The 27,574-nt window shown below is 43.7% G+C and overlaps 1 protein-coding gene across 2 annotated transcripts in view; it reads left to right on the plus strand.

Annotated features, from left to right (window-relative positions):
- LOC142596516 (zinc finger protein 462-like) overlaps positions 1-27,006 on the plus strand; it is a 78,594-nt gene extending 51,588 nt beyond the window's left edge. For both annotated transcript variants that reach the window (XM_075725660.1, XM_075725661.1), the window contains exons 7-12: positions 6,191-6,452; positions 9,711-9,847; positions 18,334-18,557; positions 22,154-22,280; positions 24,946-25,060; positions 26,802-27,006. In XM_075725660.1, coding sequence (XP_075581775.1) covers positions 6,191-6,452; positions 9,711-9,847; positions 18,334-18,557; positions 22,154-22,280; positions 24,946-25,060; positions 26,802-27,006 — 1,070 coding nt within the window. The remainder of the gene's footprint in view (positions 1-6,190; positions 6,453-9,710; positions 9,848-18,333; positions 18,558-22,153; positions 22,281-24,945; positions 25,061-26,801) is intronic.
- Positions 27,007-27,574: the final 568 nt, after the last annotated feature.

Consider the following 27,574-nt stretch of genomic DNA (forward strand, 5'->3'; position numbering starts at 1 on the left):
CCCTTCTCCGCAGGGCTGCTCTCAATCTCTTCATCCCCCAGCCTGTATTGATCTTGGGGGTTGCCCCGTCCCAGGTGCAGGACCTTGCATTTGGCCTTGTTGAACCTCATGAGGTTCACACAGGCCCACCTCTCTAGCTTGTCCAGGTCCCTTTGGATGACATCTCCTCCTCGTGGTGTGTCAACTGCACCACTCAGCTTGGTGTCATCTGCAAACTTGCTGAGGGTGCACTCGATCCCACTGTCTATGTCACTGATGAAGATGTTAAATAGCACCAGTCCCAGTACGGACCCCTGAGGGACTCCACTTGTCACCGGTCTCCATGTGGACATCGAGCCGTTGACCACAACCCTCTGGATGCGACCATCCAGCCAATTCCTTATCCATCGAACAGTCCACCCATCAAACCCATATCTCCCCAATTTAGAGAGAAGGATTTTGTGGGGGACTGTGTCGAACGCTTTACAGAAATCCAAGTAGATGACATCCATTGCTTTTCCCTTGTCCACTGATGCAGTCACTCCTTCATAGAAAGCCACTAGGTTGGTCAGGCAGGACTTGCCCTTGGTGAAGCCATGCTGGCTGTATCGACTCACCTCCCTGTCCTCGAGCATATCTTCTAGGAGGATCTGCTTCATGATCTTCCCAGGCACAGAGGTGAGGCTCACAAGGTCGGTAGTTCCCAGGGTCCTCCTTTCTTCCCTTTTTAAAAATGGGCACAACATTCCCCTTCTTCCAGTCAGCAGGGACTTCACCGGACTGCCATGACTTTTCAAATATCATGGAGAGTGGCTTGGCAACTACATCAGCCAATTCCCTCAGGACTCTGGGATGCATCTCATCTGGTCCCATGGACTTGTGTACATTGAGGTTCTTCAGGTGGTCTTGAACCTGATCTTCCCTTACAGTGGGAGGGGCTTTACCCCCCTGGTCCCCATCTTGTGGTCCATCGATTTGGGAGGGGTGAGGAGAGAGGTTGCCGGTGAAGACCGAAGCAAAGAAGTTGTTGAGTACCTCAGCCTTCTCCTCGTCCGTTGATACAAGTTCGCCTTTCCTGTCCATCGGGGGGTACGCTTTCTTTAACCTTCCTTTTCTGGCTGATATACCTGTAGAAGCCCTTCTTGTTATTGTTTATGTCCCTTGCCAAATTCAGCTCCATCCTCTCCTTGGCCTTCCTGACCCCCTCCCTACACAACTGGGCTGTTTCCCTGTATTCCCCCCAGGACACCTGTCCCTGCTTCCACTGCCTGTGCAGTTCCCTCCTACTCTTTAGTTTGACCAGCAGGTCTCGACTCAGCCATGCTGGTCTCTTCCCTTCCTTGCCTGATTTCTTACACTTGGGGACTGAGAGCTCTTGCACTCTATGGAAGGTGTCCTTAAAGATCTGCCAGCTCCGTTCCGTTCCCCTGTCCCTGAGGACTGTCTCCCAGGGGGTCCTTCTGACTACCTCCTTGAAGAGCTGGAAGTTTGCTTTTCTAAAATTTAGGGTCCTGACTGTACTCCTCGCTTTTCCCATGTCCCTCAGGAGTGTGAACTCCACCAACGCATGATCACTGCAGCCCAGGCTGCCTCCAGTCTTGACATCACCAGCGAGCTCACTTGCATTGGTGACCATCAGGTCCAGTATTGCATCCCCTCGGGTAGGGGTGTCGATTACCTGGCTTAGGAAGTTATCCTCAATGCATTCCAGGAATCTCCTGGATTGCCTACAGCTCGCTGTGTTGCTTTTCCAGCAAATATCGGGGTGGTTGAAGTCCCCCAGCAGGACAAGAGTCTGCAAGCACAAAGCCCCCCGGAGCTGGAGGAAGAAGGTTTCGTCAGCAGGCTCCCCTTGATCAGGCGGCCTGTAGTAGACACCAACCACCAGGTTCCCTTTGTTGCCTCTGTCTCTGACTCTTACCCATAAGCTTTCAACCTGCTCGTGGCTATTCTTCAGGGACAGCTCTTCACGCTGTATTGATTTCTTTATGTAGAGGGCAACGCCTCCGCCCCTCCTTCCTTGCCTGTCCCTTCTGAACAGCCTGTAGCCATCAATAGCCACATTCCAGTCGTGGGATTCGTCCCACCAGGTTTCGGTTATGGCAATCAGGTCGTAGCTGTCTAGTAGCACAGCAGCTTCCAGCTCCTCCTGTTTGTTCCCCATGCTGCGTGCGTTCATGTAGAGGCATTTCATCTGGGCTGTTGGCTGTGTCACCTTCTTAGTGGAACATCCCTTGTTTCCCTCGGGGTGTTCCACGAAGGTTTCCTTGTGAGCTCCTACTACCTCAAGAACCCCCCGGCTCATCTCTGCAAGACTTCAACTGTGCTGCAGTGTCCCCATCATGCCTCTGGGCGGCAGGTTGAGGGCTCACAGTAGCACCCCGTCCCTCTAACCATTGCTTACCATCCCACAGCTTGTCACAGGCAGGCCTGATATGTTCCCCCTCCCCCTTCACATCTAGTTTAAAGCCCTGTCAAGGAGCCCCACAAGCTCCTGAGCAAAGACCCTCTTTCCACTTTGAGAAAGGTGGCTCCCATTTGTCGCCAGCAAGCCTGGTGCCATGTAGGCCGTCCCATTGTTGAAGAACCCAAAGTTGTGACGGTGGCACCAGCCTCGGAGCCATGTGTTAAGAGATTGGATGTGCTTGTTCCTACCAATGTCACCTCCCACAACTGGAAGGAGGGAGGAAAAGATGACCTGTGCCCCCGATTCCCTCACTAAGCGTCCCAAGGCCCTGAAGTCTCTTTTAATCACCCTTGGGCTGTGCACTGCAACTTCGTCACCACCCACGTGGAAGAGCAGTAAGGGGTAGTAGTCTGAGGGCCATACCAGGCTGGGAAGTCTCCTGGTGATATCTCTGACCCGGGCTCCTGGCAGGGAGCAGACTTCCCTATGAGGAGGGTCCACCCGGCATATTGGACCCTCCGTTCCCCTCAGGAGGGAGTCTCCTACGACTAGGACCCGTCTTTTCTTCCTTGTGGAGGTGGTAGTAATATGGGGGGTAGGTCTTTGTGGTCTTGGCAACTCTTCGGGTGTAGATGGATCGACGCCCACATTGTCCACTGACTGGTCCTCCACATCTAGAGCCTCATACCTATTGTGCAGAGGCACCTGGGGGGGGGTCACGGTGGGCAAGGGAAGGGTTCGCTTGCCGCCCCGATTGTGGACTTGTTTCCACTCGCCGCTTCCCTCTAAGACCCTGCCTACATCCTGGTGGGGGAGGATACTGGCTCCCTTTGGTCACAGGCTTTCTCTGGAGGCTGTCCCTGGTCAGGTTTCCAGGAGCTCAGAGCATGATTCCACCAGTCTCTCTCTTGCTCAGACTCCCTGATGCTCCACAGCCTGTCTACCTCCTCCCTTAGCTCTGCCACCAGGCCGAGTAGATAGTGTACTTGGTCACAGCGCACACAGCTGTTTGCTCCGCTGCCATCTGTTCCCAGAGCAAGCTGGTGGCACTCCCTGCAGCCGGAGACCTGGATGGCTGTGTGTTTCCCTGGGAGCTCAGTCTGGGTGGATACAGCCTTTCTGGGTAATGCAGAGGGTACAGCCTCCCACCGGGTGGGTACCATGGCCGTGCCTAGGCTCCCTCTCACCAGCTGAACTTACCGAACCTACCTCTTGAGCTAGGAGGGGGACTTGGCCTTCCCCGCACGCCCTGACCGGGTGAACTGCCGTGCAAACTGACGCACCACACCCTGTTTGCCCGTCCTGTTCGTCGCGCTCCCTGGGGGCTGCTTTTATAGGTGGGGGGGGTTTGGCCGCTGTCACTCCTGTCCCCGCCCACGCTGCGTCAGAGCTGCCTGTCGTGGTTTAGCTCCAGCCAGCAACTAAGCACCACGCAGCCGCTCGCTCACTCCCCCTGCCCCGATGGGATGGGGGAGAGAATCGGAGGAGTAAGAGTGGAAAAAAAACCACTCCTGGGTTGAGATAAGAACAGTTTAATAATTGAAATAAGGTAAATAATAATAATAATGATGATAATAATAATAGTATAATAATGATAATAATAATAATATACAAAGCAAGTGATGCACAATGCAATTGCTCACCACCCGCCGACCGATACCCAGACAGTTCCCGAGCAGCGATCGCTGCTCCCCGGCCAACCCCCCCCAGTTTCTATACTGAGCATGATGTCATATGGTATGGAATAGCCCTTTGGTCAGTTGGGATCAACTATTCTGGCTGTGCCCCCTCCCAGTTTCTTGTGTACCTAGCACAGCATGGGAAGCTGAGAAGTCCTTGACTAGCATAAGCAGTACTTAGCAACAACTAAAAACATCAGCGTGTTATCAACATTCTTCTACTAAATCCAAAATACAGCACTGTGCCAGCTACTAGGAAGAAAATTAACTCTATCCCAGCTGAAACCAGGACACTGCCGCATGTCAGCAGCTCTCCCTTTCCTGCTGTGGTTTGCCCGCTCTCTCCCTGCGCTTTTTGCCGCCTTAGCAAGAGTGCCCTGGCGCGAGCATCCGCTCCGGAGCCCTTTGCCTCGGTGACTACGCTCAAGTGGCAGTTACACTGGGTTTTTAAAAAAAAAAAAAAATCATTCCAATTATTCCAGATCCAGCCCATGACAGTTCCTAGTGTTGCCCACATTCTCTGCTAATTACTGTCATGGGCAAAACAGTTTAAAGTTGGGGTATTTTGCTTGTGTTAATTTATTGCCAACCAGCACAAACCTCCGATCACTGATTTAGGCATTGAGGAAAAAAAGACAACAATTAGACAAACACATAAACACAAATTACACTCAGTCTGTCAAAATTCCTCTAATAAGGAAATGGGTGGTGTAGAAGGTTGAGGTGATATGTGTAACAGTTTCTGCCCTGTGTGCGTGCTCCAGCATGGGTTGCCCACAGGCTGCATTCCCTTCAGAGGTGTATGTACCACCCACACACACACAAAGTGCCTCTCCAGCCACCTCTGGCTGCCTGCGTATTTCTTAAATATGTTTGAGCAGTAGTGCCATGTATTTCTTTTATTGGATAAAATTTTAGTGTGAAGTGAGGTTTTTTTTCTTTCCCACAGTTGCTTTCATTTGCCTCATGGCAGGCTGGAAGCAGCTGTGAGTGACACAGGGCCTTAAGATTTGAATGGGTAGAACTCATTGTGGTGAGCAAACATGCTATAGAAGTAATGAGAACAAAGAGAATAAATATATTGTGATACAGTCTCTGCTCATGTGACTCAGATAGAAGAAACAAAAAAAACACTTTTACCAGAAAGCTTTCATGTCTCTGCTGTACACCTGATAATGAAGCTGGGGAGCCTGGAGACCTTTTCCTTCCTATGTTTTGTTTTTGTTTGGTACTTTTTATTGTTGCTATTGGTTTGTTTTTCATTTCTAAAATATATATAACTATCTCTATGGCAGTGAGAAAAGAAAGCAATCATTTTACTCTCTTGAAGACAGATGAAGTCTACACACTGAGTGCTGTACAGACCTGTTTGCCTTTCTTTTCTCTTTACTAATTGGTTAGAATGGATGGTATTAATTTCCAACAAATATGTGTTTTAGAGAATTCATACATATGCAGCCTCAGGGAATTATACTTTGGAAATGAAGCACCCATCAAAACAGGAGGTGGCTGGCACACTTTGTATTCTGACTTTTTTTTTAAATCATCTTTTGTTTTCTGTTTCAAAAAGCTTAAGAAAAGAGCCTTTTGTTATCTTTTCAGGAATGTCACACTGAAATTCATCTGTGCTTTGTCTGCTTTCATTTGTACCATTCATGGGCAGTTGTGGATTATATAGGACAAAGTAGCTGAATTCCTAACTTCCATATTCAAATCAATGTATTAGGAAACATCCAAGACTCCCCTCTCTTTTTTTTTTTTAATAAAGTATTCTAGTTTTCAGTTTGTGTGCTAAAACATAGCTTGTCTGAGGTTTTTTAAATGTCATTAAAATAGTGTGACAGCCTTCTGTTGGGTTGTATAAGGGGGAGGGAAATATTGTATCCATTCCCTTTTTCTTTTTGTCTTTAATAGGTTCCCCTCATATTTTTATCCCTCTCCAGACCAGATTTAAAAAGCCTAATCTCAGTTGACCTCCTTTTACTTTGTAGAATACAAATCAGGTTAGATGAAGAAATGGTAATCCTCATCTCTTCAGAAGGCTGCATACTGGAGCAGGCCTGGAATCTTTTTAAATTTCATTGACTCATCTGGAATGACAACTTCTCTCTCTCTTTCTTTATAGACTCTTCATACTCGGAACCTCCTGATGTTCAGCAACAGTTGAACCACTACCAGTCTGCAGCTCTGGCCAGGAACAATAACATCAGCCGAATCCCACTTTCTGTGAGTGCTGCAGGAGTGGAAAAAACAGAAGCTATCCTTAACTGTGAATTTTGTGAATTCTCCTCGGGTTACATACAGAGCATTCGACGTCATTACCGTGACAAGCACGGAGGGAAGAAACTCTTCAAGTGCAAAGATTGTTCCTTTTACACAGGCTTTAAGTAAGTATTGTGCAAAACAAATAAACTGAACTTCTAATGGGATTTTTTTTTTAGCACTTCAAAAGACTTCTGAAATCTTTGTGAGAAATGGCTGTAGCTAAGAGAAACATGACCAATGGTGACCAGGGAAATGCCATACCAGATCACAGCAGCATCCATGTAATTCTTTTTCTTCATGTCTACAACAGCCTGTACCATCTGCTGAAGTGGAAAGTGTAAGAAACACTTGCAGTAGGTTGTACTCACTACAGTAAATAGTACAAGGAGTGGGTTTTTTTTCCCCTCACAATTTGTAATTAGATGCTGGTCCTCACCATCAAGTATAAGGAGTTTTCTCTCCAAAAATAAGGCATATGTTTGGAACAATTAGCATGATGCATGGGGTGGTCAAGTGTTCTAGGTAGGTTATAGAATTTCTATTCCCTCTATGAAGAAAGCTCTCAAAATCCCTACACCACCACCCCCGCAATTTATCTCACTGAAATATAAAGCATACTCCAAAGTGCCTGATAGCATATAGAAGCATTTCAGCAAATCTAATTAAACATTGCAAAATTTAAAGATTTGGGGCGGGGGAGTAGGATGTTTAGCCATGTTCCCTAAGGAAAAAAGGTTTATGCAGTTGTGCTGTTTCTCAGTTTCCTTCTGATATTTTGAACCCTCAGTCATAGCCCCCTTAGCTGACATTCAAGGTCTCAAAGCTGTTATGTCCTTAGGAGATTTGTGAAAATAGATAGTGTGGTTGGGTAAAGAGAGAGGTTCTGTTGAAGAATTATGCTCAACCTTTTCTATTGGAATCATAGAATATCCTGAGTTGGAAGGGACCCACAAGGATCATCGAGTCCAACTCCTGACTCCACACAGGGCAACCTAAAAGTTAAACCATATATCTAAGAGCATTGTCCAAACACATCTTGAACACTGATGGGCCTGGGGCCATGACCACTTCCCTGGGGAGCTTGTTCCAGTGCTTGACCACCCTCTCAGTGAAGAACTTTTTCCTGATATCCAATCTGAACTTCCCCTGACTCAGCTTTAAGCTATTCCCTCATGTCCTATCACTGGACACCAGCAAGAAGACATCAGCACCTCCCTTTCCACTCCCCCTCATGAGGAAGTTGTAGACAGCAATGAGGTCACCCCTCAGTCTCCTCTAAGCTGAACAAACCTAGTATCTTCAGCCTCTCCTCATAAGTCATGCCCTCTAGTCCTGTCTAGTCAACATCTTTGTTGCCCTCCTTTGGACTCATTCTAATATTTTTATATTATTCTTATATTGTGGACCCCAAAACTGCACACAGTACTCGAGGTGAGGCTGCACCAATGCTGAGTATAGTGGGACAATCACTTCTTTCAACTGGTTAGCTATACTGTGCTTAATGCATCCCAGGATACAGTTGGCCCTTTTGGCTGCCAGGGCACATTGTTGACTCATATTAAGCTTACCATCAACCAAAACCCCCAGATCCCTTTCTGCAGGGCTGCACTCCAGCCTCTTGTCCCCCAATCTATACATACATGCAGGATTACACTGTCCCAGGTGCAGAATCCGGCATTTGTCCTTGTTAAATTTCATATGGTTGGTGATTGCCCAGCGCTTTAATCTATCAAGATCTCTCTATAAGGTCTTCATACCCTCGAGGGAATCAACAGCTCCTCCTAGTTTAGTATCGTTGGCAAACTTACTTAGTGTGCACTCAACTCCCGTGTCCAGGTCATTGATAAAAACACCGAGGAGAACTGGCCTGAAAATTGAGCCCTGGGGAACTCCACTATTGACTGGCCACCAGCCAGATGTTACCCCATTTACTACAGCTCTTGGAGCCTGACCCATCAGCCAATTGTTCACCCTTCGTATTGTGTACGTGTCTATCTATATGCTGAACATTAGGACATGAGAGACCTCATACAAGAGTAGCCTCAAGTTATACATCCATAAGGGATCAGGCTTTGTTGCTTCAGCTGCTTTCTGGTTACATGGCATAACTTGATGTTTAATTCCAGATTGCTATAACTATCGCTGCTCCAGATTATTATTTGTTTTAAGCATTTCCAACTCTTGACAGGTCCAATGTGTCTTTTCACATTTTCCTATTTCCCTTTTCACCTTTCAAGATTAAACAAAATTGCCTTAAATCAAGCTGTAATTTCATATGTTCATAGTTACATAAAGAGAGTTGTGTTCTTTATTGTGGTGTCTCAGTCTTTCTGGGATTAAGTCTTTCTTTCTTTCTCTTTAAATGTACAACATACACACGTGAGCTCTCTTTAAAAAAACCCAAAACTTCCAGTCACCATAGAGACTTAAATACATGAAAGCATCCACTGAAGTTGATAAAATCTCACCTATTGGCTTCAATGACCATTGGATCAGGCCCAAAGCCAGTTGTGTTAGTAAGTTGTTTTGCATGCAAGCTAACAGACTTGGAGAACTTTCAAAGGGGCTTTAAATTCTGTAATTTAATGCGGCCAGCAGCTTAGCTCTTGCAAGCTTTAGCACTACCCCAGGAAAAAAAAAATTACCTAATTCCCCCAAGTTTACAAACACCTCTCATTTTAGTACTTGACCTTGTGGACTGATAGGTGCATAGTTAATTTCCTCTGCATGTATGTCTCTTGTATCTTTTAAGTATGCAGCTAATTGTATGAGATTTGTTGTGCAAAAGTACTGTTCATTTGTGGAGTATTCTCAGTCTTGCATTTTCAGGTCCTCATAATTGAGGCTTTCAAACTTATCAACTCGGTGTCAAACTTACTGTAGGTGCAAGTCTATTTCATATCTTGAATCTGAACATTTCAGCTGTTGTGGGGCTAGTCCTACAAAGAGAGAGGTTGTTGAGGTTTTTTTTTCATCAGAAATAAGGGGGTTTTCACCCTTCAGAGTCTAGGACAGTTGAAAGGATTTTACTCAACTTGCTAAAATGTCTCTCTCTGCCAAAGTCAAGCAAATAATGAGCACAAAAGTTGGAAATACTTTTGCCATCTTAACTATAGCAATGTGACTATAGAGCAATCACTGCAAAAGAATATCTTGTGCAGAATGTGTGTTCAGTTACTTAGGAATATGAGCCTGCAAATGTCTATGCTCATGTGATAGCCATGTGAGTAGTCCTGCTGAAATGCCATGTGGCTTTATGAAGAGAAGGCTGAGTGGTATCTGTAGCATTTTATACAACACTTCTGTAATAGAGCTGTGACACTTCAGCATTCCATACACACCTCTTCTGACTGCTTCCATGTCTCCCTCCCATTTCACAGATCTGCTTTTACTATGCACGTGGAAGCTGGGCATTCGGCAGTTCCTGAGGAAGGACCCAAAGACCTTCGTTGTCCTCTTTGCCTATATCACACCAAATACAAACGTAACATGATTGATCATATAGTTCTGCACAGAGGTAAAGATGTCCCTGTATATATCTATATCTGACAAAGAGAATGCTGAACAGAACACCACTTTCAGATTGATCCTTTAAGTTTTTTCTCTGTATGTGAGCTCAGATATGGTGAATAGATCAGGCCTAAGTACATCTTACTTCTTTTCTGTGAAATATAAAGTTTACCAATGTAGAAGTGGGGCATATTTAAAATCCTTTTTAAGCTTTTCCTCTTGAGAGGTCAACAGTCGTCAAGTACCTATTTAGCAAGAGTTAGACTAATTTACAACTCAGACCTAGGCCAAGGTTGTTTCCTATGTATGTGTTTCTAAAGTGCTTGCTATCATAAACACTGTGGTAGGATGTATAAATTAACTCTAGAGGCTTAAAAATATCCCTTGACTGCTTGCTTGAAATTTCTCTCTTCATAACATCTTCCTCACCCATTCTTAGGAACAAGACAAAAATTAGAATGTTTTTTTTTTCTTTAAGACTCCCCCCATTTTCTTTCTTTTAATCCAGCTAAAGCAAGATTAGGGATTCTTAATCTATTAACTACAGGCAAGCTCAGAAAAGACATCTTTTGTGGCGCTCTGGACTGAGATTCCTGTTGTTGTGGGTTAACTCCAGTGGGCAGCTAAGTCCCACACAGCTGCTCGCTCACTCCCCCTCCAGTGGGATGAGGGGGAGAATCAGAAGGGTAAAAGTGAGAAAACTTGTGGGTTGAGATAAAGACACTTTAATAGGGAAAGCGAAAGCTGCACACGCAAGCAAAGCAAAAGGAGGAGTTCATTCACTACTTCCCATTGGCAGGCAGATGTTCAGCCATCTCCAGGAAAGCAGGGCTTCACCTTGCTCAACAGTTACTTGGGAAGACAAATGCCATAACTCCGAACGTCCCCCCTTCCTTCTTCTTCCCAAAGCTTTTATTGCTGAGCATGACATCATATGGTCTGGAATATCCCTTTGGTCAGTTGGGGTCAGCTGTCCCAGCTGTGTCCCCTCCCAACTTCTTGTGCATCCCCAGCCTACTCACTGGCAGGGCAGTGTGAGGAGCAGAAAAGGCCTTGATGCTGTGTAAGCACTTCTCAGCAATAGCTAAAACCTCTCTGTATTATCAACACTGTTTTGGTCACAAATCCAAAACACAGCCCCATACAAGCTACTATGAAGAAAATTAACTCCATCCCAGCCAGACCCAGTACACCTGCCTAGAGCTATCACACTTAATGCTTGTAGGTCTGTTGGCTACCAAAATTCAAACCTGTGTTGGGATAGTTCTCTGCCTGCTTGTAGGTTGGGCAGATTTTTTGAGTATTGTATTCCTCGTGAGCAAACACATTTCACATGCCATCTTCTTCTTGGAGGAGCTTCTGGTGTTGCAACCACTGTCATAATCCCTTGTAGCAAACCACTTTTCAATGCCGGTTATTTAGAGTCCTTCCTGTACCAAGGCAGTGAAGTATATGTATATCATTCAAACTTCCTTCTGCTGTAAAGGCTATTTTGAAGGAGTATTTAAGAAACAGACTAAGGACTGTTCAAGGACCCAAAAGGTGTATAATGAAACTGTCTTAGTAAGTGTAAGGGTTCAAGAGGTGCTTTTACTTAGGTGCAAGCTTGTCCTTGAAGGTATCATAGTGTTGTATTTTGTCCAGCTTTAGGGCATGCTCCAGGATTACTCCTCTGGAGAAAAAGGTGGGTTTGGAAGGTGAGGGGGGGCAGGGAACACAAACCCTGGGGCTCCAAATACTGGCTTAGGCGCATCTTGTGAGATAGTGTTCTCTGGTTTGTGGCTGTGTCCAAGATCAAGTGGAGAAGGTCTGATAGTTCAGATGCAAATAAACAGAGAGAGGGAGATCTTGCTGGGCCTAGTTTGGCAAACATCGAGCAAAAACAGACAATGCTAAGAATGTCGAGATGCAACAGTGGAGTAGTACTTCATGGGTTCAAGCAGTTGTACTAGCTTTACAGAGCTGTTTCTGACCAAATGCTAGGAAGCAGGGGTGGTTACCCCCGAATATGTGACACCGGATCTGTTCTTTTGTATAGCTGTAGCTTCAGTTGCACAAAGCACCCTTGAGCCCTTGTGCTGCTGAAACAAAACTGTACTAGGAAGGGATGTGATTATACGCTCACTAGAGCATTGGGGGAGATAAAACAGAATAAAGGCTTTAATGCAAATGAAAATTTAGCCTTTAAAGAGTTTTATAGGCCCCTGAGGGAAGGGCAAGGATTTTTCTCAGGCATGCAGCACCCAGACTGTAAAGGAATTAAGGTCCGTCCTTAATTTTTTTCTTTCTGGTGTATATATCCAGATTAAAACCTATTGTTGTGTCTAATTGTGGCAGCTAAAGCAGAGGATTTTGATGGGGTTTAATGTGCACAGAAAGAAGGTGCTGCTGTGCAGACAGGACTGAGGGATGTTGCACAGTCTCAGATAGCCTTCCTTACTTGTAGCCATTTGGATTGATAAAACAAGGACAGTCTCAAGCTGTGGTCTAAGCACATTTGTTCTCCAGGTAGAGGAAGCAGTACATTGTATAAAGTCAGAAAATTGAAGGTTTTGATCCATTTTCTGTATTATCTTCTCTCCTATGCAAAAACCCCTCCAGCAAAGCGAGAAAACAGTTATAGATCTCTAACTTGCATTATAGCTTTCAAAATGGTGGCATCCCAAGTCCCTGATTTGGCAGCATGCAGTTGAAATGAAGACTATTTGCCTCTTAGTGAATAGCTCCAGAAGTTGATTCTTACCGAGCTACAATGTTATTAAATGTTATGGCCAGCAGGATGTTGCCAGTTTGCCACTGAGAGCCTTCTGTCATGTGTCACCTACTCTGCTCAATCAGTTCCTCTGAGTGATTTAACTTTGATTCATAGAATCATAGAAAAGTCTACATTGGAAGTGACTTCTGGAGATCATCTGGTCCAACCATCTGTTGGAAGCAGGACCTTAGATTAGGTTATCCAGGGCCCTGTCAAGCCAAGTCTTGAATATTTCCAGCAAGGGAGATTCCACTTCTCTGGATAACCTATTCCAATGTTTAATTGTTTTAATAGTGAAGAATTTTCTTATATCCAGATGGAATTGCCCCTGAAGCAACTTGTGCCCATTGCCTCTTGTCTTGTCAGCACACATCCTTATGAAGGAAGTACCTCCATCTTCTCTATAAGTACCTTTTAGGGATTGGTTTGCCTTCATTGTCACCAGGGCACACTACTGTCTAACATTCAGCTTGCTGCCCACCAGGATCCCCAAGTACTTTACAGCAGAGTTCCACCGCAGCCAGTTAGACCCCAGCCTGTACTGCTGCTTGGGATTATTCTGTTCCAGGTGCAGGACTTGACATTTGTCTTTATTAAACCTCAATCAATTCTTGTTGGCCCATTCTTCTAGCCAGTCGAAGTCTCTGTAAGGTTGCTCTTCCTTCTGGTGTATCTACCTCTCCCCCCAGTTTGGTGTCATCTGCAAGCTTGGTGAGGGTGTATTCAATACTGACATACAGATAATTTATAAAGATATTGAACAGTACCAGACCCAGAATCAACCTCTGAGGAACTTCACTCATGACTAGCTGCCAGTCTGACTTTTCTTACCTCAAAAGGTGGTTAATGGCTCAGTTTAGCCAGTTTTCTACCCATCTTGTGGTCCATCTTTCCACTCCAAATCTTTCCAGCTTGTCAACAAGGGTGTTGTTGGAGACCATGTCAAAGACCGTGCTAAAAATCAAGGTAGATGATGTCCACAGTTCTCCTCTCATCCACTGAGCAAGTTATTTCATCATAGAAGGCAGTCAGGTTGGTCAAGCACAATTCATCCTTTGTGGGCTGAAGCAGGGAGTGAGTATGGAAATTACAAAGTCAATAGCTACTCTACAGGCAAACAGTGAGAAGAGATTTTGCTCTTGAGTTTCTCTTGGCCTTCATAACAGGAAAAACTTGAAAGTTTCATAATGGAGACTGAACTCCTGCTCCATGCCCAGCAGAGCTGTTGGCCTTTCATTTAGTCCAGACAGTGCAATTAGTTTTTATTATCCCTTCCAGCAAATTTTCCTATCATGAAATGCCTTGATATTTTTCCAGCACTGAACACAACCCACCAAGATCAATAGTAGGGCTCCTTGTTTCTAATCCTCAAGGCATTTGTTTTTTAGTAATTATTTTAATTTTTTCTTGATATAAATAATTGTTTTGTCCTTCCATTTCATAGAATTGTCATCTGTTTCTCTGGAATAGTAAAATTTCATATATAAGGGGTTTAGAGTATTAACGCTTTTTTTTTTTCCCCATGTTGTGAGCAAAACATATGCTTCTTTGACTTTACATACTATAAATATTTAGCACATTAATTGCTTTTTTATTTAATCTCAGATCTATATTGCAAATAGCCCAAATGTTTCAGTCTAAAGCAGTGATTAAATTTCTTCAGAGATGATGCTGGGGGGGGGGGGGGGGGGGAGAGGTCCCCTTAGTCCTTTTGCTAAACTGTTCCACAGCATGTCATCTTTTTACAGTGCATACATGATAGCCTTTCTGGGCACTGCTGAACTTTAATGAAATTTGTGTACAGAAGCCAAAGCTAAGTTTCACAATTTCTGGATAGGACTCACCATTTGTTGCAATTTTGCCAGTTGCTCAGATACAATAAGTGTATAAATGAGTAGCCAAATATAGAGAATGGGGAGGAGGGGTGATGACAGACAGCTATTAAAGTGGTCAGAGATTATGAGAGCATCAACTTGCTAAATATGATGTTTTACATTCAAATCACTTTGCAATTTTTAAGTTAATTGTTTGGATAAAGCTCACTGACATGAATACATACACATTTAAGTTTTAAGTCATTACTGTCATGGAGTAGCAAGGGGCTAGCTACTCCCCAAGGTCCAGGGAGTAGAGGAGGATAACATGGACAGTAGGGGTGGAGCCTTGCTGGCCAGGGACCAGCCCCACAGTACCTGAGCAAGGCAAGCAGGGCAGACCCAGAGACAATGGCCAGGTTCTACCAAGAGTCCAGATCATCAGGCAAATTTCCAGCAATGATACAGATCCAAGATCAAGCCACGAATCATAGAATCATAGAATGCTTTGGGTTGGAAGGGACCTTTAGAGGTCATCTAGCCAAACCCCCCTGCAGCGAGCAGGGACAGCTTTAACCAGATCAGGTCGCTCAGAGCCCCATCCAACCTGACCTTGAATGTTGCCAGGGATGGGGACTCTACCACCTCTCTGGGCAACCTGTTCCAGTGCTTCACTACCCTCAGTGTAAAAAATTTCTTTCTTATGTCTAGTCTAAATCTATTCTTCTTTAGTTTAAATCCATTATTCCTTGTTCTGTCACAACAGGCCTTGTTAAAAAGATTTCCCCCATCTTTCCTGTAGGCCCCCTTTAAGTACTGGAAGGCTGCAATAAGGTCTCCTCGCAGCCTTCTCTTCTCCAGGCTGAACAACCCCAACTCTCTCAGCCTGGCCTCGTAGAAGAGGTGCTCCAGCCCCCTGATCATTTTTGTGGCCTCCTCTGGACCTGCTCCAACAGGTCCATGTCCTTCTTGTGCTGAGGGCCCCAGAGCTGGGCGCAGTACTCCAGATGAGGTCTCACCAGAGCAGAGCAGAGAGGCAGAATCCCCTCCCTCGACCTGCTGGCCACGCTTCTTTTGATACAGCCCAGGATACGGTTGGCTTTCTGGGCTGCAAGTGCACATTGCCGGCTCATGTCCAGCTTTTCATCCACCAGTGCCCCAAGCCCTTCTCCGCAGGGCTGCTCTCAATCTCTTCATCCCCCAGCCTGTATTGATCTTGGGGGTTGCCCCATTCCAGGTGCAGGACCTTGCACTTGGCCTTGTTGAACCTCATGAGGTTCACACAGGCCCACCTCTCTAGCTTGTCCAGGTCCCTTTGGATGACATCTCGTCCTCGTGGTGTGTCAACCGCACCACTCAGCTTGGTGTCATCTGCAAACTTGCTGAGGGTGCACTCGATCCCACTGTCTATGTCACTGATGAAGATGTTAAATAGCACCAGTCCCAGTACGGACCCCTGAGGGACTCCACTTGTCACCGGTCTCCATGTGGACATTGAGCCATTGACCACGACCCTCTGGATGCGACCATCCAGCCAATTCCTTATCCATCGAACAGTCCACCCATCAAACCCATATCTCCCCAATTTAGAGAGAAGGATGTTGTGGGGGACTGTGTCGAACGCTTTACAGAAATCCAAGTAGATGACATCCATTGCTTTTCCCTTGTCCACTGATGCAGTCACTCCTTCATAGAAAGCCACTAGGTTGGTCAGGCAGGACTTGCCTTTGGTGAAGCCATGCTGGCTGTATCGACTCACCTCCCTGTCCTCGAGCATATCTTCTAGGAGGATCTGCTTCATGATCTTCCCAGGCACAGAGGTGAGGCTGACAGGTCGATAGTTCCCAGGGTCCTCCTTTCTTCCCTTTTCAAATATGGGCACAACATTCCCCTTCTTCCAGTCAGCAGGGACTTCACCGGACTTGGCCGCCGACACTCCTGTTCCCGCCCACGCTGTGTCAGAGCTGCCCCACGTCAGCAGCTCGCCCTTTCCCACTCTAGGCTGTGGGCTGGGCTGCCCGCTCTTGCCCTGCGCTTTTGTTAAACCACAGGTCAGAACCAGATCCAGTGATTGCCAAGCAGGTCCATGGTGATAAGGCAAGTCCAAGATCAGGCTGGGAAGTCAGTCTATGTTGTGTTGCCTGTGATTTGGCAGGGGGGTGGGGGCTGATTGTCAGTGAGATGATGGGCTTTACTGATATGAATTAGGATGGTGCATTGCTCCAAAGTGGTGGATAAAACCTTTTATACCATCCCCTGGTTTAATGTTTTTTAAAATGTGTCATGTGCTAGAGAAAAATCTAATTTTTCAAATGCTTTAAATAGTGTTTCTCTTTTAAAAACTTTTTGTTGGAACTTTTTTAATTTTTAAAAACAATTTACCTTATTTCAGTGAATTGAATTGCACAGAGCTGTAAATATCTTTTAAAATATTCTTGTTATGCATTCAAAATCACAGCTTTAACTCCTGTTAGCTCTTAGAGCATGTGCACCCCATCCCTTTCCCACTTGACCCTCAATGGACACAACTTAGCAATTTTTTGCAACAACTTCTTTAGCTGGAGAGGAACCACAAGTTTTCAGGGTCTCACTCAGATATAGCTTTGGGGAAAAATTCCACTTTTTAAAGTGCACAAAGAGAAAGTTCCGAGGTAGGAAAACTTCCATGTTCAAAAAACCCCTGGAGGACAGGGAGGAGAACAAACTGAGGAGGGGGGAATATTTAGATGGGCTGTGGAAAATTAAGCTCATGAGCAGTGGGGGTTATGCATTGGCCAAAGACAAATGTAGCTCTTGCCTCCCTATAGAAATTATAAGAGATGTGTCAGTGCACACAATTCCCCTACCCTTCATGTTTACCCTCTAAGAATCAGGCCTGGGATTTTTTTTGTTTGTTTGTTTGTTTGAAGATATCATTAATGATGATCTTCATGAGGAAGCTCAAACTCTTCCTCTAATCTGCAGTCCATAAAGAATAATAGCACTACATTTCAGTGTTCTACTTCAAAAAGACATTTGAGTAACAAAAGCTGTAGTGAAGATCTTCTGGTGACCCTCTGCAGAAAGGTCAAATTTGGGATTTCCCTTGCATGCACAGCTCAGAGAACCACAGTGGATAAATGTTGCATGCATCAGGATTCTGGCTCTATAGAAAGACTGAAATTAATTGTGCTGCCCTATTAAAAGTGTGTGTTTTGCATGAGAGGAAGGAAGTAGAGAGTTTAATAACTCAGTGAGAGCATTTTTAATACATGCTTGTAGCATAATCAGAATTGTGGGAAGCATGAAATTAAGTATGTGTGGATTTTGAATTTTAACTATTAAAAAGCTGAGGGTGAACTGAAAGTTTCTGCCCCTGACTGATCTCTGCACAACCACCTTCAGGAGAAGATACTGCTGCATACAACCTCTCACTCCCCCAGTGAGTAGCATTAAATGTGATGGTAAGAATACCAGCTCTGATCATCAGAAGCTGGGAGGGTGATGTATTGGGAATCACCCTACATGCTCCCTGTTTATTACAGTTCTAGCACCTTTTACTGGCTTCTGTCATGTATTGAACCAGAATGGAGCTTGGTCTGATTGACTTATGTCTGCTTTTATATTCCTAGGCTCTGCTACTCTGTCTCACAAATCTGCTCCAACACTCTTATCTGCCCCAAATCTCTTCACATCCTGTTCACCTAATGAGTGGTTACATTTGCAAGGACACTTGCATTTGTAGTCATGTAGAATTAACTCTGTCTGCACAGAAAGGGAATTTTCTTGTATTTCTTTGTTGGTCCAGTTTTAGCTTGGTAGATGCATTGCATACACAAATAGCAGATCCTGTTTCTTGTGTGGGCGGTATGTTACAAGCTGTTGACACATTGCCTGATGGTTTTTATTTCTTAAAGCTTAATAAACATTCCCCTCTCCCCACAGAAGAGCGGGTTGTTCCCATTGAAGTTTGCCGTTCCAAACTGTCAAAATACTTGCAGGGAGTTATTTTCCGCTGTGATAAGTGTACCTTTACCTGCTCCAGCGATGAGAGTTTGCAGCAACACATAAAGAAGCACAATGAACTTAACCCTTACAAATGTCAACTCTGCTACTATGAGACCAAACACACAGAGGAGCTGGACACTCATCTTCGAGATGAGCACAAGGTAACATCCAAAGGGATTTAATTGGTAACAATCTACTTCTTGCAAATGCTATATCTAGTTTATTTGCATGTCCACTCTGAATAGCCAACCTGCATTTTTTTTCAAAACTTTGGAGAAGGCTTCTGTGCTGGATTACAATTTCTCACAAGTTCTGTATTTTTTCAGAAAAAGCATTTGTATATATTGTGAGATTATTTTTTTTTTTTTAAAGTTATGAAACAACATTAAGGCTGTGATTCAGACACTCTAAGACACAGGAGCTTCCAAAGCATAAGATTCCTTTGGCAACTTGGGCAAAGTGACATGCCATGCATATTTTAGTAACACAAGGCAGTACATTCCAGTTTACCTTTAACAAGGGAAAGATAGAAGCTTGTTATACTTATTGCTTAAGTTAAGGCTACTTTGGTGTTTGTGTGGAACCTTCTGAGTGCAGACTTGATCCATACTTGGAGAAGTCACTAGAAAGCTTTCCACCGACTTCTGTCTGCTTTGGATTTCTGTAGTTCTCAGATGTGTTGCTGTGAGGGTAGCAAAATTCTAGAACTGAGGCATGTTTACAGAGTATTTTTTTTGTCAGTTTGTGGGGAGGGAACTAATTGAATCCAACTATCAGGAGCTGAGCTGCCTGATTCTCACTAAAAACTTGTTCATACTTTGTTGACTGAACAACATTTTGCCCCCCCCCCCCCCCAAAAAAAAAAAAAATTGACAAAATGAGTGTCAAAAGTACCAGCAAAACTGACTGCATTTTAAAAATGAACACTGTGAACTTATGTTGGCTTGGTATGCTTGTCTCCCTTTATTGCTCCTTATTGCTACTTCAGAATCTTTCTACACTTTAACTGTTATCTGAGATGTTGCACATCTCCCAGTGACCACAGAAAGGGTCCTAGGAGATCCAAGAAGCACTATTCCCCACCCCTCTGAGTGAGTGCATCAGGCTGGGAAGATTTTCCCTCTACTTGGATCTCCCTTCTCCCAATAAAAACCTGAAGTGATTACTCCCAGTAGTAAGGGTTATTTTCCCCCATCTTTCTTTAATCATTTCTAAATATTATCTGGCTAATTTGTGCCCACTCTCTGGGCTCAGGTGCACAATTAACTTACTGCATCTTAAAGAGTTCCTGTGCATGAGCTGACTCACAGTAAGTGCCATGCATGTGGCCGCCTTTGCTTAAATCTAATAGGTAACTTGTTAAGTCAGAGCATGTCAACACAGCTGTCAGTTCTAGAAACATGATACTAACACACTGCTGTATTTAGGGTAGCTTGCTATTTGCTGATATGCTACTGTGTGGTGGGTTGATCTTGGCAGGCAGGGAGAGGCCCACCCAGTCACTCTCACTACGCCTCCTCAAACAGGACAGGGGGAGTGTTGTGGGTTAACCCCAGTGGGCAGCTCAGCCCCACACAGCCGCTCGCTCACTCCCCCTCCAGTGAGATGGGGGAGAGAATGGGAAGGGTAAAAGTGAGAAAACTCGTGGGTTGAGATAAAGACAGTTTAACAGATGAAGCAAAAGCTGTGCATGCAAGCAAAGCAAAACAAGGAATTCATTCACTACTTCCCATCAGCAGGCAGGTGTTCAGCCATCTCCAGGAAAGCAGGGCTCCATCACGCATAACGCATTACTTGGGAAGACAAACACCATCACTCCGAACATCTCCCCCTTCCTTCTTCTTCCCAAAGCTTTTATTGCTGAGCACAACATCATATGGTCTGGAATATCCCTTTGGTCAGTTGGGGTCAGCTGTCCCAGCTGTGTCCTCTCCTTGTGTCCCCTCTTGTGCACTCCCAGCCTGCTCACCGGCAGGGCAGCATGAGAAGCAGAAAAGGCCTTGATGCTGTGTAAGCACTTCTCAGCAATAGCTAAAACCTCTCTGTATTATCAACACTGTTTTGGTCACAAATCCAAAACACAGCCCCATACAAGCTACTATGAAAAAAATTAATTCTGTCCCAGCCAAAACCAGTACAAGGAGAAAATATGATGAAAAAGCTTGTGGATCAAGAGAAAGACAGGAAGATCGCTTACAAATTGCTATCAGGGGCAAACCAGACTTGACTTGGGGAAAATTAAGTTAATTTCTTGACAATTAAAACAGAGTTGGATGGTGAGAAACAAAGACAAAAAAACTTAAATACCTCCCCCTCCCCCCCAGCCTATTTTTCCCAAGCTCAACTTTACTCCTTCCTTCTCAACTCCTCTACCTTCTCCCCCCACCCCGAGTGGTGCAGGGGATATGGGGAATGGGGGTTGCAGTCATTTCATAACAGTTCCTCTCTGATGCTCCTTCCTCCTCACACTTTTTTTTCAGCTCCAGCATAGGGTCCCTCCCACAGGGCACACAGTCCTTCACAAACTGCTCCAGCATAGGTCCTCTCCACAGGTTGCAGTTCCTGTCAGGAGAACCTGCTTCTGCGTGGGCTCTCCATGAGCCGCAGTTCCTTCAGGGAATATCCATCTGCTCCGGTGTGGTCCTCTCCATGGGCTGCAGAGGAATCTCTGCTCTGGTGCCTGGAGCACCTCCTCTCCCTCCTTCTTCTCTGGCCTTGGTGTCTGCAGGGTTGTTTCTCACACTTTATTTTCTCTACTCCTCACACTGCCATGCAGTGTTTTACCCTTTCTTAAATATGTTACCATAGAGGCACCACTGGCTTTGCTGATTGGCTCAGCTTTAGCCAGCCGTGGGTCTGTTGTGGAGCTGGCTAGAATTGGCTCTGGCACAGGGCAGCTCCTGATCTCTTCTCACAATATGTACTGTCTTAAGTTATATGTTTATATTAGGTGGATGTGGCAAGGTTTTTGTAGCAGGGGGGCTGCAGGGGTGGGCCTCTGTGGAGGGAGTTCAGGGGCTGCCCTGTGCCGGACAGAGATGGTTCCAGCCAGCTCAGTAATGGACCTACCGCTGGCCAAAGCTGAGCCCATGAGTGAAGCTGGTGGCGCTACTCTGAGAAAACATATTTAAAAAAGGGCAGAAAATGATGGAGATAGTATGTGGGAACGCAGAGAGAACGAGGAACCTGAGAGGAGGAGGGAATTGGGGGGGAACAACAGAGTAGGAGGTGCTCCATGGTGGAGCAGATACTCTCAAAGGGACTCCAGTCTATGGAGAACCTACACCAGGGCAGCTATTCCCCCATTCCATGCTCCCCACCCCCAAATGTCCATAAGAACAGTTGATGACTTGGGCTCTAAGTGGTCACTCAGGTCCCATCTTTTCACACATGAAGCTGAACAAAGGATTTTTCTGCAGTGATGGTGTGCAATAGTGATGCTTGATCCTACCAGTTTTACACTCCCATGAAAGGAGGGATACAACAGAGTGCTTAGCATTGCTTGTTTTTTTTACTTTCAATACCTCAAAATAAGGGAAGCTTCTCAAATAATAGTATAATTTTGAGAAGGAAAATTGAGAAATTTAGTATAAAAAAGGAAAGAAGAATCATTAACAGCGAATGTAATTGTGTTTGAAGGGAAATGAGTATTAATTTGAATGATAAATTTCCCAGTTCAGCCTATAGCTTTGTTGGTGGGTTGTTTTTTCAATAGTTGATGATGGTGTTGATTGTTGATGAAACCATTTCTTTTAAGGTGAGTCGTAATTTTGAGCTAGTTGGACGGGTTAACTTGGATCAGCTGGAACAAATGAAGGGAAAAACTGAGAGCTCCAGCAGCGATGAGGAAGAAAAAGAGTTAAGCCACAAGACTGAAGAAAGAGGTCAGTATAGTTGCTTTTTCTTTTATGCTAGATACTGTAACAGACCCTGCCAGTTCCATCAAGCAAGATCAACTGTTGACTCTACAGCAGATTCCTTAAGTCGTGGAAGCTTGTCAGTATGGGCAAAATGGAGCTTTTGTCAAGACACTTCCTGGAGGAATTTTGTGTTTCTAATGCTTATGACAAGATTTCTGTTTAAGAAAACCAAATCATGCACAAAAAAAAAAAAAAAGGTTATGAGAAAATGCTGGTAACATCTGTGACTGTGCAGGTAACATCTGTGAGGGCTTAGAAAAATAAAGTGGAGTATTTTAGTGGGCTGTCAGATTATTCTGTGTTGGTAACCCATGTTCAGCTTTGCCACTGTGTAAGCCCTTCTCAGCAATAACTAAAACATCCTTGTGTTATCAGCACTGTTTTGGTCACAAATCCAAAACACAGCACCATACAGGCTGCTATGAAGAAAACTTTATTCCAGCCAAAAGCTGTACAGGGAGAAAGGAAAGGAATGGTTGGTTGTTGGTAAAGGACAAAAGAAAATATTTGGACCTAGAAGGAAGAAGATGCGCATGGAAAAGGATTAAGTTATTCATCTGAGATACTCTAGGTTAAGAGTAGCTGTTCTTGCTAGAAGTTGCATCCCAGAGGGACTGTGTTTCTCTACTGACCTTTATATCTTACTTTTAAAAGAAATCTGAATCTTTTTTCTGGTTTGTTTTTCTTCAGTAGATAAAAATAAGTGTGCATGTGAGTTTGTGTGTGTAATGCGGGAAAATCAAATGCAAGTCAGGTGTCTATGCAATATGTTACCCCTCTTTTGTAGATCCCAGGTAAGTGCACAGCCTGATTACTCTTTCTAGGAGGCAGTCTGAATTCACAGTCCAAGAAAACAAACTAATCAGGGACTCATGGGGAAGCAGGTGAGAACATATAATGTATTCAGAAGGGACAGCAGAATTGTTAGGGTAGTGCTTGTTAATGGGAATTATAAGTATAAATTCTCCCTACTCATTTGAGCAAAATAGGCTCAATTATGTCTGCACAGTCCTAGAATAAATTTCCTATCGTCTACTGTACTCTGGATTTGTTCTTGTACAGAAGAGCAGCTGTCACCTCCAAAACTTCTACCCTCCGTAGGTGTTGGATTAGTCATGGTACAGGGGCAATGTGTTTCAGTGTTATTTATAAATTTGGACCATGTATATGGTATTAACTGTAGGAATCAGCTCCAGATGTAAATGGAGCCCATGGCACTGACTTACTTTCTGTTGCTCATATCAGGAGGGGACCTTGCTTTGTTGTTGTTTAACCACATAGTAAATCACTGATGCTAAGAAATATGAAATAAGTTTTTTTCTTTTAGATGGAAGGGATTTTTAAAAAAAAGTGTAAAGAACCATTCCATCTAGAACTTTATTAAAGGACAACCAGTGGGAAACATGTAGCAAAAATAGCTTTACAAAATTTAACATATGGAGAAGAAAAGTGAGTACATGGGCGGTTCTGAGTTTATAGGTTGATCTCTAATGGAGTAAATTTGAGTGAAGAAACCAAGCGAGCAGATATAAGAACTGAAATGAAGCAAAATCCCTTTTCTTTCATTATGTAATTTGGGAGGAGTCAGAAAGACATTCTGTTGATTTCTTACTTAAGATAATTCCTGCTAAGAAATTAATGCTCTGAGTATATGCAGTCTCATTTCCACTGTAAAGAATAAAGTGAGATGGTCCATGCAATTATTTTTAAAGGCTTATGTGGTGATCTTAATTTATTAGAAAATGTTTCATCTTTTGTTAAAGCTGGCTCTTTTCACATGGGGATTGGCTTTCAGAAATGCTGTCCCCTCAGCTGCCAGTGACTTTGGATGCAAAGCTAGGTGCTTGACACTTCTGCAAATGAGGCCCTAAATGTTTTGTATAAATTATTAGGATCAGATGAAACACCTGTGCAGTTAAGATACCATCCTTTCAGTGATATTCTCTTATTCATGAGACTTCATGTTGAGGGGATGACAACCTCTTATGAGTCTCAGATGCCAAGTATACCAAGTCTCAATTTCCTAAGATTTGCACCACTGATTTGAAAATTACATATTGACTCAAGTGTTCTCTTTTGGTTTTGCTTTCAAGCTATTTCCACACTAAACTCTCAATGTTGTTTTTGACGTAAAACCCCACAATCTCTTCACTTGTTCAAATACAGGGAGCAAAAAAACATCTCTGCAAATAGATATAACAGACTTAAGATGGAGGATGGGATTTTTCAGCTGCAATGTGTGTTGTAACTTTTCAGGATGGCTCTGTAGCTTCTTGAAATCCTGGTCACTTCAGAGAACCTCAGTTCACTTTTAGGTATTAATACAAAACCTTGGCTGTTTGTGTAGGTGTCTAAGTGTGAAGCACTCCATTATTTTGAAAGTCCCCACCACCCCCCATTTCCATATTGTAGTTAATTGACCTTTTCTCATAGTGGTGGTTATAGAATTTTCACACCTTGCATTTTTAGGATAGGGAGGATAATTTCAGAAATACCTACTTTTTTAAAGGAAAATCTTTTTTTGCTTTTTTCTTCCCTGAAGGGCAGCAGGGAAGATCAGAATATAATCATAAAGGTCCCTTCTTGCCCTGATGCTCATGAATGTGCAGATAATTTTGTTCTCTCCCAGAGTCCATGATGTATCCTGACAGTGGAGCTCCAGAGAAGCGCTTTCCATGCGAGTTCTGTGGCCGATCATTTACAGAGGGCTCTGAGTGGGAACGACATGTGCTGAGGCACGGCATGTAAGTTGGTTTGCAGACTCCTTTGCATAACAGCCAAATGTAACAGTTGATCTTTGTGCATCTCCCCATCCATTCCTCCCTCCCCCCAAAAAAATCCCTGTAATGAAAGCAAACACAGGGATATGACAGATTATTCTAACAAGGGAAGAATTCTGTCTAACACAAACATTGTTGGATGCAATTATCAGATGTATTTACTCAACTAGATGCTTCTGTCCATCCTGTTTGACCCAGGAACCCAGAAATCCAAGGTAACTGTTGTTTTTAAACCTGTACCAAAATATCTCCATATGTCCAAACACCCTTCCAGTTTCAGGTCTAGATCAGACCTCAAACTGAAAGAAAATTTATCTACAGATGGCCAAGGGTTTCCAGAATACAGATCATTCCAGAAATTCCCTCTGTTTGGGAGTTAAAATCTAGTGTTATTAAATCCAAATGTAGCACATAAATGTTCTTTACTATGATCCTAAAGCTTAAATTTAATTTCAAGGTGAATACCAATTTGTTGGTCCAAAATTAACATTACTTGAATCTTTTGTTGATGTTGCTTGCTAGTAGAGCAGCATGGAAATGGCAGCAAATTATATGAAATCTGGGTTTCTTTTGGCCTTTTCTCTTCCTTATTATTTCTATTTAGCATGCTTGCAACTAAACTTGGAGTTCCAGTGCAAAAAATTATGTACAGAGAACTGTTAAGGGCTTCAAGTGAAGGAAAATCTCAGTAAGTGTGCTCTCTCCCCAAAAAGCACATGGTGAAGTTAATAGCAAAAATCTTTTCCTTTCATGCTCATAAATATCAGTCCATGCTGTGAAATAATAGGCATCTGTCGTGGTTTAGCCCCAGCCAGCAACTAAGCACCACGCAGCCACTCGCTCACTCCCCCTACCCCAATGGGATGGGGAGAGAATTGGAGGAGTAAGAGTGAGAAACACTCCTGGGTTGAGATAAGAACAGTTTCATAATTGAAATAGTAAAGTAAAAAAGTAAAATAGTAATGATGATGGTAACAATGTAGTAGTAGTAGTAGCAGTAGTAGTAATAATAATAATAATAATAATAATAATAATAATAATATACAAAGCAATTGATACACAATGCAATTGCTCACCACCTGCTGACCGATACCCAGCCAGTTCCCGAGCAGCGATCGCTGCTCCCCGGCCAACCCCCCCCCAGTTTCTATACTGCCCATGATGCCATATGGTATGGAATAGCCCTTTGGTCAGTTTGGATCAACTCTTCTGGCTGTGCCCCCTCCCAGTTTCTTGTGTACCTGGCAGAGCATGGGAAGCTGAAAAGTCCTTGACTGGCATAAGCAGTACTAAGCAACAACTAAACCATCAGTGTGTTATCAGCATTCTTCTCATCCTAAATCCAAACCACAGCACTATGCCAGCTACTAGGAAGAAAATTAACTCTATCCCAGCTGAAACCAGGACAGCATCCAATAGAACAGATGTCTTTGCTGGCTAGTTTCTTCAAAGAGGAGATCTCAGCCAGGATTACTAGCATGTGGAAAACATTTGAATGTAATATTGTAGTTAGGCTGTGGAGGGATAAAGGGTAAGAGAAAGTATTATTTCATGTCTGTTTAAATAAAAGTACTTGAAATGTTGCAAGCTTTAATAAGATTTATTGGTTTATTAACTTTTTAGGAGACGTACTCTCCCTATTTGCTTGTATCCAAAGCATGTTTGGACTGTAAAGGTTTCCATTTTCTGCTGCTTGGATTTTCAGGGCTCTGAATGAAAGTAAGCAAGGGACCAGAGAGGACAGCAAACTGAAGGAGAACACAGAAAAGACTATTAATACACTGACAGTAGAAGAAAAGGAAAGCACTGAGAAAATGGTGGTGGACTTATCCCACAACAGTGAAACTACAGTCAGTGTTGTAGCTACTGACAAACCTCTCCGAGAGATCTCTGAGGCCAAAAATCAATAAAAATTTGGTGTGATTTTAATCAACTTACTTGAACAGTGGTGAATGGGAAGGGATGGGTAGGTGGGGTGGGCAGAAGGAAGAAACAAAGCTGCTTTTAGGAATGAATGATCTATTTTCAAAACACTGGTACCTATGTGAGTGTGTGTATATTAAAGCTATTTAAATGATGGAATAAGTGGTTCCATGATATCACTGCATCTTATCTTCTGGATCTTGACAATGCGAAGTTACATTCATATTGGACTAATGAAACAGCTCCCTGTGTCTCTACGTTACATGATGTGCTTTGCAGTGGAGACTTGTATTGTCTGCAAACAGAAGCATAATGAACATGGTTGGGGGGTGGTGTAACTTTTCAACATGCAAATTTTGGTGTGTTTTTCTAATTTCAATACATTATGATTTTCCAGACTGAATGCAACTGCTTTAGAAAAGAAAACAAAAACAAGACAGAAACTGCTTTGCTTAAAACAGCCACCTGTTTCTTAATACCTCAAAATTAACAAAGGGACATCTCTGCATTTGTTAGTACTGCCTGTTGTCATTATGATTAAAGTAGAGAGACTGC

The sequence above is a fragment of the Pelecanus crispus genome, chromosome W (genome assembly GCF_030463565.1).
Source record: "Pelecanus crispus isolate bPelCri1 chromosome W, bPelCri1.pri, whole genome shotgun sequence".
NCBI classification, from domain to species: Eukaryota; Metazoa; Chordata; class Aves; order Pelecaniformes; family Pelecanidae; genus Pelecanus; species Pelecanus crispus.